The sequence below is a fragment of the Lepisosteus oculatus genome, chromosome 26 (assembly GCF_040954835.1).
Source record: "Lepisosteus oculatus isolate fLepOcu1 chromosome 26, fLepOcu1.hap2, whole genome shotgun sequence".
Taxonomy (NCBI): Eukaryota; Metazoa; Chordata; class Actinopteri; order Semionotiformes; family Lepisosteidae; genus Lepisosteus; species Lepisosteus oculatus.
The window spans coordinates 3,948,275-3,963,840 of record NC_090721.1 but is presented as its reverse complement, the minus strand read 5'-3'; the positions used below and the strand labels follow the sequence as shown (position 1 = coordinate 3,963,840).

General features: G+C 44.2%; 1 protein-coding gene and 1 long non-coding RNA gene across 2 annotated transcripts; one reads left to right on the top strand and one right to left on the bottom strand.

Annotated features, from left to right (window-relative positions):
* Window positions 1-1,414: 1,414 nt before the first annotated feature.
* Window positions 1,415-3,085, bottom strand: LOC107079937 (uncharacterized). The gene is made up of 2 exons (XR_001480831.2): window positions 2,693-3,085; window positions 1,415-1,795 (listed from the first exon to the last, which is right to left on the bottom strand). It is a non-coding gene; the product is annotated as an uncharacterized lncRNA (long non-coding RNA).
* Window positions 3,086-7,121: 4,036 nt separating this feature from the next.
* On the top strand, window positions 7,122-14,237 carry tbx16l (T-box transcription factor 16, like). Its single transcript, XM_006641000.3, has 9 exons — window positions 7,122-7,206; window positions 7,461-7,611; window positions 9,163-9,265; window positions 9,351-9,515; window positions 11,224-11,370; window positions 11,919-11,989; window positions 12,273-12,349; window positions 12,654-12,867; window positions 13,167-14,237. Exons 1-9 carry the CDS (start codon window positions 7,122-7,124, stop codon window positions 13,672-13,674), a joined length of 1,521 nt encoding a protein of 506 aa, XP_006641063.2. The 3' UTR covers window positions 13,675-14,237.
* The last annotated feature ends 1,329 nt before the right edge of the window (window positions 14,238-15,566 follow it).

Sequence of the window (15,566 nt, the reverse complement as noted above, 5' to 3'; positions counted from 1 at the left end):
GAAATGGGAAGAATGTTGCACGCTAGTGATAGGTGCCAATAATTCATCAGAAGCTCTTTTTTACCTTTTGTGATATCACTGATGTTGAAAAAGGTGTTAGGTTACGCTTTAGTGCAAACTTTCACAATTGGTGATCACTGCCTCATTAGAGAATCCAGCAAGCCCAGGCGTTTCAGAGCAGATCTCCATTGGCAGTAGGTTTGGATCAGCTTGCTTGATTTTTAAATGTTTGGACTTTTTCACTCATTTGTATTGCCTTAGCTCCCCTGTGCCCCTGAATTGGAAGAAGTGGCGAGAAAATGAATCGTTGGATGAATTAATTAATTAAAAATCATTTTCTGCGCTGCACTGATAAGATGCCCCTTTGTTACTGAAGGCAGATGTAGAAGATGTCTCAAATGTTGTGTTACCCTGTTGTTGCTACAGACTGTTTAGACCTATCAAGGGCAACGTTTTTTAGTCAACTACATAAAGAACAAAACAGTTGGAGATGGGAAAAAAACATTCTGTTCTACACGGTGATGGTGAACACGGTTCCATGAAGAAAGTATTTACGTTGTTTAATGTGGTGGTTATAAGTTTCCAGTCACAAAAAAATACTACTGAAAAGAGTGCGTTTTTGACAGTGATTTATGAAACCACAAATGAAATGGTTGCTTTGCTGGTCTTGAATTTCTAAAAGGCTTGTGCATACATAAATAATGTGCATCAGCCTTGGCTTTTCAGATGACACAGTAATTATACAGGTTGTAAATTTTCTCTAGGGGATATCGCCCATGTGCATATATGATATCGCTAACGCACATTGCATCTTAAGTCCTGTATATCATAAACCCTTATTCCCCCGGTATTTTTTTAATTATAAATGATTTATAATAACCCAAACTTATTACCCAATAACCCAAACAAAAATATTCTTGTTATTACAATATGGCATTTTTACGTCCTTATAAAATTACCCTAAGATTAACAGCTCTCGTGCATTACAGAACATTAAAATATTTCCACATTCTGAATGCAGTTTGTGTTTTGAAGTAATTTTTGACCACCTGTGCTCTGCAAATTACATGTTTAATACATTACAATAACCCCCCCCTCCACACACACTTTTGAAAAATTAAAGTTACATCTTACATTTGTAAAAAACTGGGCTAGTATTATGTGTATACATGGTTTGAACTCATCCTTTTGAAATGGTTGAATGGACCAACTATACTTGAGTTTCACACGCCAAAGGGCCAAATTCACACAACATTAGAGCCAGTGTTTGAAGTCGCTATGAATGCCTAGAATTTGTCCAAGAAGATTTTTTTATTTCCCTTGGGGAAAAAAAGATGGTTAATGTATTTACTCCTGCTGTATATGTTTATATCACTTGTCTTACAGCGCCTGTAAATAAACAGTGACGAGGAAATTGTTATCAGATGTTTATTAAATAGTTCTGTTGTACAGTCATTTAAATTGCACTGTCATGGCTCACACTTTGCCCATCTGTTCTCACTGAGCTGCTGGCATGGGCGTGCCCTCTTCTGAAGCGTTTGAGAAGAGGCGACATAACCCTTACCATTACTAAAGCTCAGTAATGGTAACGGTTTCGTCACCTCCCCCGGGAGAGCGCAGGGCCTGTTCCGTTCCCCCTCATCCAGTGCATTTGTCCAGAAGGAGGATGAAACCCTGGATAGTACATCATCTATACTGTAGTGTCTCTATAACGAACTTACAGTATATGATGATATCCTGTCCAGAGTACAAGCCTGTTCAGAAAATCACCCAGACGTCACGGTCCATTCTCAGCCTGAACATGAAAAAAAAAATGGTATTGAATTCAATTACTTGCATAGGTTTTTCTCTCAATAGTCTTTACCACTTAAAAAACGTCATTTCTAAAATTGGTTTTGTGACATACGTAGGCTGTTTTTCAGTCTAAGATTTTCATTTCTAGGTGTGACATCTCTTACACTTAGTAGTGTATTGAAATATACAAGCAAGCTTCAATAAAGTAGTGATACGGTGTTTATATTTGTTTTTCTGCCTCTCAGTTTGGTGGGAAGTTACATTATGCTGTACATGTAAAAATCATTGGTGGTGAAGTGTCCAAAAATACCCATGGAAATTAAAATAAGTCTAATTTGGGATTCATTTAAAACTTGAACATGTCTCCCATCACGTTTATGATTGTACCCCCTGCGGTTTGAGTGCACGATGCAAAATGGTCTCTTTTGCATTATTCCAAATAAAAGACTTCTTTGCCGTTGCTTATAGTAAAAGCTGAGGTTTTTTTCCAAGAATGAGGAAGTGAAACTATTGTAAGCGAAGCAAATGCCCTTTTCATTTAAAAACCGCTTAATAAGCTAATAAAAGATACACTCGTACTGAAATTCATATAGAACTTATTAAAGTGTTTATTTGAGAGTTTACATTATGCAGTGCAGTAAAACCACAACTTACTAGTTTGTCTTACGGTACGTAAGGTGATTAATTAAATTAATTATTTTAATTCTGTGCAGATACTGTAAAGCTAGTTTAGTTAAACTATCAAAGTTTTCCTCCATTATTTTTATTAAAGCCCGTTTATCCATATTCTGTGTAGATTTCATTTTTTTAAAAAAACTTAAAAACATTATATATTGAGGAATATCAAATAAAGCCCTTATCAGCTGTGGAAGTTATATTGACTAATTTAAGTGCTCACCTTTGCTTCTGTAGTCTCCTTTATTCTGCAAGGAAAGTGCTAATTAATGGCTTGATTGCCCCTTTTATTGTGTGTTGTGTCTTCATGCTGTTTGCAGTCCCTTGTCAGATTTCAGCCACCTCCCAGGCTCTTATAACATTGCTGTCTCATTTGCATATTCTGATGATGTCACTCCTTCGGGTTTCCTTATCTGCCTGCTGCCTGGTCTTGACCAATGAGATCCCCTTCCAATATCGGGGCCAAACAAGTTATGGAACATCACGTTTCATGCCTTTTGCCTCTTGTCTCTCTGTCCCTCGTTTTACCCATCTTTCTTTAACTCCACTTTTGCACTGAGGGCGCAATGCCAACTAACAAGCCTGCAAGGGCAATAAATCCAGTATTTAAGAAATGTTAATTGTGATCCAAAACAGTGTTGATACATGAAGTATCATTGGTATATAGTGCACCACAGGGGCCATAACGCTGTCCCAGAATGAATGCAGTACAGCAGCCCCCCTCATACGCATTTAAAGTCCAGTACTCTCATAGACTCTCATTCTTTTTCCCTTAACTATTCTATATTCTAGCCAAATGAAAGTCCACAGGGGTTGAAAGCAAACATGAAAAAAATAGTTTGGGCAGATTTAGCTTTAAAAGAAGACGCCACTTAGTATGTATAAAAAGAAATTTGTATTGTAGAGACGTCCCCACATCATTCCTGTCTATGTGGGAAGTTCTTCTCAAAATAGCAATACGTACCCATACGCACTGCCAAAGGGAAGTTTAATTCAGCCTGACTGTCAGTGCAAACTGCAATGAGCGTGATGTTTAACTTTCTGAATGTTTTTTAAATGCAAAGTCATTGGAATGAAAATGACACTGTTCTAACAGCTTTTAAAGATGCTCTTATAATAATGCTGTGAGAGCTTTTGGAAAACAGTCCTGAAAAAAAGCAAAATGTACTGTTTGTGGTACCAATGCATCTCTAGAACTACATAGCATAGGATATGGTTTGCAAAATCATCAGACTTCACACATTTCAGGCTTCAAGACAGTGTTGCACCACTGTAAAATATGTTTTCTTATTTAAAATCCAGAGATGTAAGAAAATAGGGAAGTTCCTCTGGTATGATCAGTGCAGGGAAAGTTAGTCATACTGGTGCTTTTTTAAGTTCACCAGAAAACAACCTTATAGGCCTCTCTGTATGAGACAATTCAGAACATCCCTCGGATTGTTGTAGAAAACATATCAAACACAACGCTCCACAGCCGAAACGTTGTGTTTTCTTTCTTCTCCTTTCAGCAGGGAATAAACCTATTACTTGTTCCTTTGCAGCCTATGCATGCTGACGCAGCTCCCCACCTGAAAATATACAAATGCCTTCTTCCTGCTAAATCCCCTCAATAAACAAAATAAGATGAAATGAAAGTTCCATTAGGCCTTCCTATTCTCAATACATTTTCCAGGAGAAAGAATGAACTTAAAAAATGCTGGCATATATCCAGGTCTAAACATTACTTTTCAAGGTGCTCTCCAGTATCTCCAGATTAAAAAGCCAAACCAACACATTAAAAGCTGTCGGAATTTATGAATGCAAACTGTGCAGAATATGTAGTCCAGTTTTATTTTCTGTATTGTACCACATTAAAGGGACGTATGCTTCTAATAAAGACATTGATGTTCAAGTTTCAATTACAGCCAGCACTAACCTAGATACTATTTTAAAAAAAAGTTTTGCAAATCATAGTGGACATTTCTGTGAGTTGCAGTAGAAATTAACAACTAGTTTCTTATGGCCTGAACCGGTATTTATTAACATGAACTGTTTAAGCTGTTTAAATGTTTGAACTGCTCATCAGTTAACTTGAACTGTTTGATCTAATGATAGATTAGAAAATAGCCCTGTTTTTAAAAGTGATGGTATAATAACTGGACTCAACTAAGTTTTGAAGGTACTTGTCACCAATGGAATCTTTTCTACCAGAATTTCCACAATTGGAATTGTCCAAAACACACGATGAACAGTTACAGTTACTGACAGTTTGGCAGGGAACCTTATCAATTTACACCTCCAAAATACTGATTGGTCTTTTTTCTATGTCGTTTATGTTAGGCCTTATGTTTTACCATACATCACAATTTTACGTTTCATCAGAATATCTGAGATGACAAAAGGAACAGGTTAAGTATTGAATAAATGGACTGGAAATGTTAAGTAGATCCATTACAATAACATCACATAGAAAACCTACTTACAATTCAATAAACTATCAAGCATGCACTGTAAATTGAATAAAATGTGTGCTTGTACTAATCTATGTCATGCTTCTTTTTTCGTTTTGCAATATATAAATGTCATAGAAATTTGATCTATTGCGTCATATTGAAGTTCTCAGAATCCCAGAATATTGTAATACCAGATAAGCGAATAAATAAATACGTGTGCTGCTTTATGTTACCTGAGGTCACATAGTTAGTTAATAGGAGAAAAAAACCGGGCGGTGCGTGACAAACTGGACACCGATTCTTGGTTACCTTGGAAACCGCCTCTGCTGCCAGGGTGGGTCCCGAACCGATGCCGTGTGCTCGGGTCGGGCCGCCTGATAAGGCGAAGCCGTCCGGCGTATCAGTGAGAACACGGTGTGTTGTCTCCGCTCGGCTTGGTTTATTATCAGCTTCAAAAATAAACGTCGAGTTCTGCGGAAAAAAAAATACAAGCCATCTCTGATAAACCTAATTCCAGAGTTTTCTGCAGGCGAGAAAAGATAAATAAAAATATGTAATTTCCTTGAAAACCCGTGTTGACACTACGAACTAATCATAATGTGTTGCTGTAAACGCACACAAATATGTTTGTTTTTTTAAAAAAAAAACGTGAAAAGCTTAAATAAAAGGTTTTTCAAACTACAGCTCAATCATAGATTACTGTTTGCAGGTCTGAACATATACTGTATTACATTTTGTGAATTTAAAGTGAATTGCACAACTGAATGAAGATGTTTCAAGTCCTTGATGTGTCAATCTTTTGCTTTCTTTCAATGTTTGACTTGAGTCTTATTTTGAATTAAGCTTTCTGGAAAGATATATATAAATATATTTGAGCAGTGTTGTCTTTTTTTAAGTCTGAATTCATACAGAACAATATTACCAACTGGCACAGACATGGATTTCCTTGGCAGGCCGCATTACCTGAGCAAATGGTAACTACAACAAGATCTGTAGGCCGTGGGTTAATAGAAATTAGAGTTATGCTCCTTTTTGAAGTCAATTTAGAGACTTGTCAGGGTGGAGGGAAAACCACAGCATTCTACAGAAATCCCCTTTCCTGCACCCGGATTCTAGAAGGTTCCTCTTTAAACATGTCTTTTCAGAGCAAGAGGCTCCTCTCCACTCTGACCGGCTTCCTGTAACTCCCTGCCCTCCGTTTCCAGAGCAAAATGTCCTGCTCTTTAGTTATTCGGCCTCTTCACACGTGAGTGAAATGGTGCTGCCCCCACTAACAGGCCTCTGGAAATCTGCATCTGGCAGGGAGCAGGTCAGTATCCACTCAACGTGTGATGGGCACCATCAGGGGCTGGAAGCTGTTGGTCTCTTATTTTCCAACAGCATAGAATCAGACGTTTGTTGCTTTCAAGGCTTTTAACACCTGCGGTCATCCGCAGAGTCTTGGTATCATCTCTGGCTGTTTTGTAGATGGTGTAAAGCGCTTGGTGTCTCCACACTCTTCAGGCAGGAACCCTGTGGCCCGATGACACTGATAGCTCACATTTAAAAAGCCCTCTGGTTTTTCGAATAAAACCCTGCCAAGATATTTGCTAACACGACAAAAGAAATGAGTGAAAATAAGCACAAGGTCTGCCTTGCGGTTTCCTCCCTCCGAGAGGCCCGTACCGCGGCATGGTTTAGTGAATCACATCTATTCTGGATGGCCATACCTTGTTAAAAAACTGAAAACAATTCCTGGGATTGTGCACTTCACTGGAACAGACCTCCCAATGGCCTGCTGGCATCGATTGCCTTACCAGCGCTAGGATGCTGTGGAGACCCCTGTCTCCATTACACCCTCAGACTGCAGACAGTTAATTCACTGCCTATGCACTCCATTTGCACGCTGTTACCTACTGTCTAGCCAACATGTGAACTCAGTCCATAAAGAGACGGGGCCTGTTGGCTTCCTGTAGTAATGGCAGGACAACTGCTCAGGTGATTAACGCCTGCGAGCTGTGTTTTGAAGTGAGAAGAGAGCTGCGTCTCTGATGTGCTTCCGAAGTCAAAGCCCTGATCCCAAACTGTCAGGGACTGGAAGAGAGATCAAAGGCAGCCCTAAGTGTTTTTCTTTTCAACCCCTTTTTTGGAAAAGGTAGTAGGATTCTCATACCCCTCCAGCCAGCACCTAGAGCAGAAAGTCTCAAAGCGCAGAGACTCTCTGGAAGGAATCTCAAGGCCATGTTCCTGCACGAGGAGAGACACTTTTCTGATTTCCCCCTTCTCCTCACCCCTCAGACGAAGAGCTGTGCCTCCAGTCCCTCAGGTATGCTTATTTACTTACCGTTTCTGTTGTCAACAGGAAAGCAGAAGTCATGTTTTATGACTCAGAGGGTCTATCCGGCCTTCCTACCTGTTTGACCTTAACATTGAGCAGATATGCTAAAGGAAATGGAGTGGTAGACGCTACCAGGGTAGGCAAGCATGGTTATGGCATGTTTCTAGTTGTCATAAAGGAAAAGGGACGGTATTACTCGTTCGTTTTTAATTCCCTCATATTTACCCCCCGCCGGGCTGCAGGCTGGGCCGGAGCCGCTCTGAGACGCCCGGCTCGAGATGAGACGCAGGCTGAGCCGCGCGCCCCGCAGATCGAGGTCTCGCTGCAGGACCAGGAGCTCTGGGCGAAATTCAGCAGCCGGGGGACAGAGATGATCATAACCAAATCTGGGAGGTGGGCCTTGAAAAGATAAACCTCCGGCAAATCCGCAAACGTAGTCGGTAACAGCAAGCGGCCGCTTTCTTTGTTTGTCTCACGTTGGGTGTTAAATATTTGTCGCCGTGTTGTTAAACGACCAATATGTGAGTCTATCAGCTCAAAGCTCAAATCTGCATCGCACAACGGGACTTCCAGGTTAACCGTATTTATGATCTTCAAATAAGCGCATGCCGAGGATCATGAAAAGATAGACTGCAGCAGCTTTTCGGTGTGGAGAGAACTGCGCTGCCCGACCCAAGTTTTCTTGCATTAAATTGTGTCCCATAAAGTTGCAAAGCGGTCAATTACGGAACCAGCGTGGCAATGTGAGAATCAGAGAGAATCTCAGACATTCTTTGTATAGAGGTACATTGCGACCTCAAATCTACATTTTAATCTACCTTTTTAGATTTTAAGTCCGGTGATTTAAAAATCCGTTTTAAAGAGACTTTATATGCATACTATAGACACACTTTTAAAGCGCTTTTTAATATTGTTTTGCTCAGGAGCAAAACAACATCAACAATCGCTGAAATAATAAGGGAAGATATAAACATCCATTATTCACACTAAACAAGTGCATTAGTCTGTGGTTCTGTTAATTTATGCCAGCCTTACAAGGTATAGTAAACATTCGCTCCATCCTGTAATATTTAAATAAAGTTATTTTATTACAAAAACATGCAAAACAAATACTTTCCGTGTCACTTCGGGCTTATCATTAAACTTATAATACATACAATTAGATCAAATTGTTCGTATAAACGTATTAAACAAGACAGTGCAGTGGAAGTGAATATATTTTCCTCAACATTTTCTAGAAATTTCCGCCAGCAGCAGTTTTTTTCTTATTAATTGTACAACAGAAATTGTTTCCTTCCAAATATTGAAGGCATTGATAATGTTTAAAAGAGACTGTTACAGTATGTTTACCTTCATAACGGCATTACTGTACTTTAAAAATTAAGTTAAAAGCTGCTAGCAGAATTAGTTTGAGATACTGTTCAAATGGATACACTAAACTTCAAGTTATGCGGAACTGCGATCGTATATATATATAAGAAATTAAAAAAATTTAACTGAGCTACTCAGACTGGTGAAGCTTGTCTGTAGATATTTGCACATCAATAGACCAACTCATGATCTACAGACAAGCTCCTGAATCGGCTCTGAACACATCCCTTTACTTAGGAGCTCATGAGCATCACACCTCAAGGTGACCCAGAAAAGGTGCAACTCTGGGCGTGAAATCTGAGAATATAGTCACCAGCAGGCACTGTGTTATGTTGCGCGCCCTGTGGTGGACTGGTGTACCCTGCCTCGTGTGCACTGCTCGCTGGGACAGGCTCCAGCCCCCCCTCACCCCTGAGCGGAAGAAGCAGTTAGAAAGGGGGTGGACAGATGCTGGGATATATCTCCATTTCCCTATTTACACAGAGGTGGAGGGGCTGTTGCTCGAAGGCCGGATACCTCGCCCGTGGCGTGATCTGTGAAATCTGTAAAGCGCCGTGCGGTCTGTCTTTTCAGGCGGATGTTCCCCCCTTGTAAAGTCAGCGTTACAGGCCTGAACCCCAAAGCCAAGTATCTGCTGATGATGGACATGGTGCCCTTCGACAACAACAAGTACAAGGTACTTTAACCCCGAGCCCAGTCCTGGAGCGGTCCCCACCCCCGTTTCCTCTTCTCCCCTGTGACGTCTCTGTCCCCCCCCGCAGTGGAACAGGGACAGATGGGAGCCCAGCGGGCTGGCAGACCCCCACCTCCCCAACCGCTTCTTCATCCACCCCGAATCGCCTGCGCTGGGGGAGAAATGGATGCAGTACCCCATCTCCTTCCACAAGCTCAAGCTCACCAACAACACCCTGAACTCCAGCGGCCTGGTAAGACCCTGTCTTGTAGCCTACTGGTCTAGGTGCGTGACTACCCACTGGCAGGTTGTGTGTTCGAATCCAGCTGGTGCTGGACCTTTCAGTTTGGTGAGCTAATGGCTCTGTGGCTAAGGATCTGCGCCCGTGACTGGAAGGTTGCCGGTTCAAATCCTGCGGCCGGCAGAGGAATCCTACTCCGTTGGGCCCCTGAGCAAGGCCCTTAACCCCAACTGCTCCAGGGGCGCCGTACAATGGCAGACCCTGCGCTCTGACCCCAAGCTTCTCTCCCTGTCTGTGCGTCTGTGTCTCCTTGGAGAAAAGCTGGGGTATGCGAAAAGACGAATTCCTAATGCAAGAAATTGTATAGGGCTAATAAAGAAACATTATAAAACAAAAAAAGGTAAGACCCTGCGGCTCGGCCTGCGGTGTGGCTCCGGGTGCGGGGCGGGGGGGCTGGGGACGGTGCAGGAGGGTGCTGCCTTCTCTGGCCGGAGGGGAACCTCGTCTTCGCAATCGGGCCGGAAGTAGATGAAACCAGGAGCTGAGCTTTGACACCATGAACAAAGCACACAGTGTGGTCCTGAGCTCTCATTTAATAAGCAACCAAACAGTGAACTCTACTGGTGTTTAAGTGAGGCCTTCGGGCCTTTTTGTGACAAAAAACACACCGTGTGCTGACTTTCTGTATAGAAGACTACCTGTCTAATGTCTCCGAGCTCGAGCAGTGATTCAAGGAACTTATCACCGAGTCTCACCGGGAAGGGTATATTGCACTATATCTACACTGGCCCGAGAAATCGCTGTAACGCTTTTGAATTAAAGAGCGGCTCACATATTGAGGGGCAAATGAATGTGTTTTGCATCATTTAGAAAGTAACTGCACAATTAGGTGTAGGCAGACAGACTGGGGGCGGTACTGTGGTCAGCTCTGCTGCTTTGCAGCTGTGGGGCTGTGGGGCTCCAGGTTCAATTCCAGACCTGGAATTGCTGTGTGGAGTTTGCATGTTCTTTTCTTGTTTGTGTGGGTTTCCTCCAGGTGCTACGGTTTTCTCCCACAGTCCAAAGACATGCTGGTAGACTCATTAGCCTCTGCGAAAACTGTACCCGTTGTGAGTGTGCGTGTCTGTGTGTGCCTCGCTGTGGACCGGAGTCCTGTCCGGGTAGTATCCTGTCTTGTTGTCTGGGATAGGCTCCAGCTCCCCCTCGACCCTTTACTGGATAAAACACTTCGAAAATGGATGGATGGCTAGACAAACAGCACACTGAACCGGCAGGGTCTGGTAGCTTGTGTGTGAGCCATTCCAACGCCTCCTGATGAAGTCGCTGCAAAAGGCAGACGTCTCATTGACTCTGCGCACGGCATCAAGCAAAACTTAGACCAGTCCCTCGAGCCGTCTCACATCCGCTTTCGCAAGATATTCCCGTCGATCACACAGCGCAGCGGGCCGTGAGTCAGCCCCTGGCGGGCCAGGAAGGATGAAGACTGGGTCACCGCGCAGGTCGGCTGTGAGGCACGCCTGTGTTCCCCCTCACCCCCCAGCAGTGAGTCAGACGTGATGCCGTTTACACGGCTAAAGCAAGGCGCACACTGCACAGATGAGGCGGTTTTTCCACGGCGCCGAGTTATTAAAAAGTATGAGATGGAATATGAAAGCATGAGCTCGAATGCCCTCTGTGAAAGGTGTTCTAACGAGAGGCTGTGCTGGTGTCTGTGTTCCAGGTGGTGCTGCACTCCATGCACAAATACCTGCCGCGCCTACACGTCGTCCAGGCGGCTGACGTCTGCAGCCAGCGCTGGGGGGCTTATTTACACTTCGCGTTCCCTGACGCTGCTTTTATCGCGGTGACCGCCTACCAGAACGCAGAGGTACGGTTCATGCACGGTCGCTCTGGCCCTTCGGAAGAAGGTGCTTCCGGAAACCTGACTTTCTTTAAGGGCTTTAAACGTTTCTGTGTTTTTTAAAGATTGTTTCATGAGAAGTTACATCTAAACACAAAATGTCGCATGCCACCTGGAAAGTAATTGATTTCAATGGATAAGGACGGAATTACTCTTTAGAGTCATATTACACGTGACATTTTTCAAGTGTGCATCTCCACTGCCTCAACGTTCCTCTGCGAAGGCAGAAAAAGAAAGTCGTGTGCTTTTTCATTTTAACCTATGGCACTGCTCATGTGCATGAATCTGAATGGGTAGCACGACATTAGAGTGTAGTAAAAATATAAAATATTTTTTTTAATACCATAGGATAACAAGATACCCCGAACGAACCAAAAACGATTTTTAGCGAGTGATTTGCTAGTAAACGCTTCCCCCTAGCGGTTTGCTTTTAGCTGGATATGGAATCGGTGATATGTGCAGACGCAGATCTTTTTTGACAAGCCTAATCACCGTGCCTTCCGATTCTTTTGCAGATAACAAAGCTCAAGATAGACAACAACCCTTTTGCCAAAGGCTTTCGTGATTATGGCTTGAACAGCAAAAGGTAGGAGCAAAAGAATGGGACTCCCTTCCCGTTTTTTTATTTTAACTGGACAGAGCTGCTGAAACCACTGCACGGTGCTGGTACAGGCAGAACTGAGGTGCGGTGGATGCCCTTTGACCTAACCCAACATATAACATTTAACATATAACAAGCCTGATCTGCCTCTTAACCCTGGACACCCAGACTGTGCTCCAGTGGGACCATGTACCCACACAGGCCGCATCCTGGAGTCCAGCCCACCTCACCGGGCTCGGATACCGACAGAGCGTCAATGTCATTACAGGCAACGTGACCAGAGAGTCCAGAGTTCCTGCAAACGGCCGCCAGAAAATCCAGGAGAACAATCCGGGAGCGTTAATGGTAACTAACAACCCACTACTAAGACCGTCGCATATCGCTGTCCTGACGTCTGTCTTCCATCCAGTGCCTGATCTGTGAATGCCAAGGCAGATACGACCCTGCCTTTAAAACGGTCATGGACAAACGACTCAGTTTCTACAGGAGCTGGCCACGTAGGAGAAATTCGACTTCGTATGCTGGCGTACTCTGCAAACACTGGGGCCCCCGAGCCTTAGACCGAAATAGTAGCCTGTTTCAGCAATGTGGTTTCTTTGTAGATCATTCCTCGCTTTATTTGGGCCACGCTAAATGGCTGTTTTTTTAGAATCCAAGACCGGAGACACGGACGACGCAGACTTCGCAGTCTCCAGCACAGAAGAGCCCCACACCGCGGAGCGTAGGGCAGGCAGCCCGGACTCAAACCCCTTCATTTCCGCTTTCATGAGGAGACACGAACGTGGTGCGTGTGGCGTGGAGGAGTGGACCGAGGGCCACAGGGGGCCCCTGCTCAACAGCCAAGATACCACATGTGGTCTCAGGTACAAGCGAGCAGCTCATCCCGAGATCCTTAACTTTCAGAGCCAGACAGCAACAGCAAGAGGCCTAGATCGTGCCTTTTCACAGCAGAGCTGCTGGGAGTCTCAGTGTTTGCAAAAAAGACTTGACTTATTTCAATGCTGTAAGATTATAATAATAGCTTACACTTATATAGTGCTTTTCTGGACACTCCACTCAATTTATACAGTAGATGGGGATTCACAGCGGTTGTGAGAGATCACACATTCAGAGTACCTCAGAGCAGGAGAGCCTACCTTCCGTCTCGCCCTCCTTCTTCCAGCTCCTGCCACTACCCAGCCAGCACCGCTCTCCAGCCCCCCGGCCCCGTCCCGCCGTCCTCCGACCAGCGCTTCCCCCAAGGCTGGGGGGACAGCCGGGCCCCGGGGGCCCAGCCCTCGACCAGCGGCGGCGCGCCCGGGGGCCTCCCCCTCCCCCTGCCCCCCAGGGTCAGCAGAGTCCGCCTCCCCGAGAGCCTGGAGACCGCCGGGCCCCTGACCTCCGACCCCAGCGGGCCCCGGCCCCTGGCGGACATCCTGAACAGGATCCGAGACAAACCCGAGGCCGCGCAGGGGAGCCCGGGCGTGTGGCATGGCCCCGGACGGGGCAGGGGCTACTCTTTCCACCCCGGGGGCAGCAGTGCTGGATACCTGAGCAGCTTGACGACTGGGGCTTCCGTCGGCAACAGCCTCCTGGACGTCAGAGCTAACCCAGGAAATGCCCCCTCCCTCGAGTGCCCCTACAGAGCACCCGTGATGGACTTCTATTCCAATCTGTATGGAGTCAAATAAGGTAGTAGGGGCACATCTTACTCGAGAAAGACTCCAAAGCTCCAGCCACAGCGCTCGTTTCGTCTAGGCAGAGAGACCATGCATAGACTTCCTTCCTTTTGTAATTGTCTGTGACGTGTGGCGGATGACCAGTGGGGTCATGAAGGTCATATCACAGGACACGGTTTGGATCGACAGCTGCTTAAGAGCATCATCCAGTTTGGATGATACAAGTCCTGTGAAAAGCTTTGGAGAGATGAAGTATATGAAGCCACAGCTGCTAAAAACAGTCATGTCAGAGGGGAGCTATTTGAACAATGAAAACCCCAACATCCTGTATTGAGATTGTCGTGAAATAAACACTAATGCATGTTGAAATTAAAAACCATAAAGAAACAGAACTGGATGCCATCGACTCAGCTCAGCTCTAAAGGCAATCAAACGCTCTTGCCTACCTGCTATATTTGTGAAGTGGCCAGGCTGTCCAGTCCAATCGTTTTACTACTGCCAGCTGTGAATTTATGTCATTTTCAAGCTTTTTTCTTGTGTGTCCAGGTTCTAAATTAAAACAAGTATTGTCTGAAGTCCAACAGTTTTACTGTGTTTGCACAACTGTACATTTAACATGGAAAGTCTGCTCTATTGTAAACTGAAACCCCAGTTCATGAAGCCCTGTATGAAGGAAAAGAGCAGGTGTGTAGATGAATTAACAAGGCATTCCAAGTACAAACCCAGATTTAAGTCTGAAACAGATAAAACCCCCCTGGGATTAGCCTTAATTTTAGGTAGACCAAATCACATAAAAAATGTACCAGGCTTTCACCAGTGTGCAGTATAAAATAAGCCAAAGAATAACACACATCAAGCTAAGGGACAAAACAAGAGGTAGGTGTGCCTGGACTGCATGCATTGTAGGAGTCTTGAACCCAGTTTCCCGAAGGCTTAATGTCTTCTGGGTTTTGTTCCACCCAAACTTAGTTGGTCTAATTATTTAAATAGCTGCACAATTATAAAGTTCAGAATGAGATTCTGAGCATTTTTATACAGTAAGTAGCTGTTCCTTTAAAGTGAACATTTCGAGCAAAAAACATGTAAAACAAATCACAAAACATACCGATACCTGTATAGCTTAGAAAAAACAATCAGGGTAATTGTTTTAATTTACTGCTTAATTTACAAAAGCAGAAGACACATGGCCGTGTAGGAACAGAGTCAGACACCTGGGCGGTGTGGAATTTCCTTAAATTTCCTTTTTAAGGAAGAATTTCCCTGAATTCTTTGAAGATGAATGTCTTAACAAACACATAAAAACCCCGTGGTGGAAGGGACTCTCTTGAACACAATGCTCAAAGAAAGAGAAACCGCCCATCTCCTCTCGCAGCTTCATCCAACCAAGGGTCAGGGGAGAGCCGGAGCCTATCCCAGCAAGCAAAGCGAGGCAGATTCTGGACATCCTCACAGGGCACACAGACAGAAACATGCACCCACTCACATCAGGGCCAGTTATCCCACAATCCAATTATCCTACCCGTATGTCTTTGGACTGTGGGAGGAAACCCAGAGAGAACATACAAACTCCACGCAGACAGCACCCCAGGAACTGAATCCAGCGCCGTGGGGGCAGTGATGGTAACCACAGTGCCACCTGCCACGCGTTACCAACAAAAGTAAAAGCAAGAAAGTATATTCTTTTGCAACAGCCACCTCGTTTCTTTTAATTAGGACTTAAGAAGGTGAAGAATCCAAATCAGAAAATAAAACAACCTATCCTATATCAGATTGAAAGACGACATCTTAAAACACAGTTTTCAAAGCCTCTTCCCAATGTTCTGTAATATACCCACCGGATTCTGAATTTCAACAGCGGAGAGACAATGAGAGAACGAGGGGATTGCAGACAGACCTCATCCCTG

Bases quoted from the DNA above. Each gene is read 5' to 3' on its own strand.
- tbx16l (XM_006641000.3), top strand. From the start codon at position 7,122: ATGTTCCTGCACGAGGAGAGACACTTTTCTGATTTCCCCCTTCTCCTC. The intron at 12,350-12,653 runs GTAACTAACAAC...CTGTTTTTTTAG, and splicing joins ACAATCCGGGAGCGTTAATG to AATCCAAGACCGGAGACACG. The intron at 12,868-13,166 runs GTACAAGCGAGC...TCCTTCTTCCAG, and splicing joins GATACCACATGTGGTCTCAG to CTCCTGCCACTACCCAGCCA.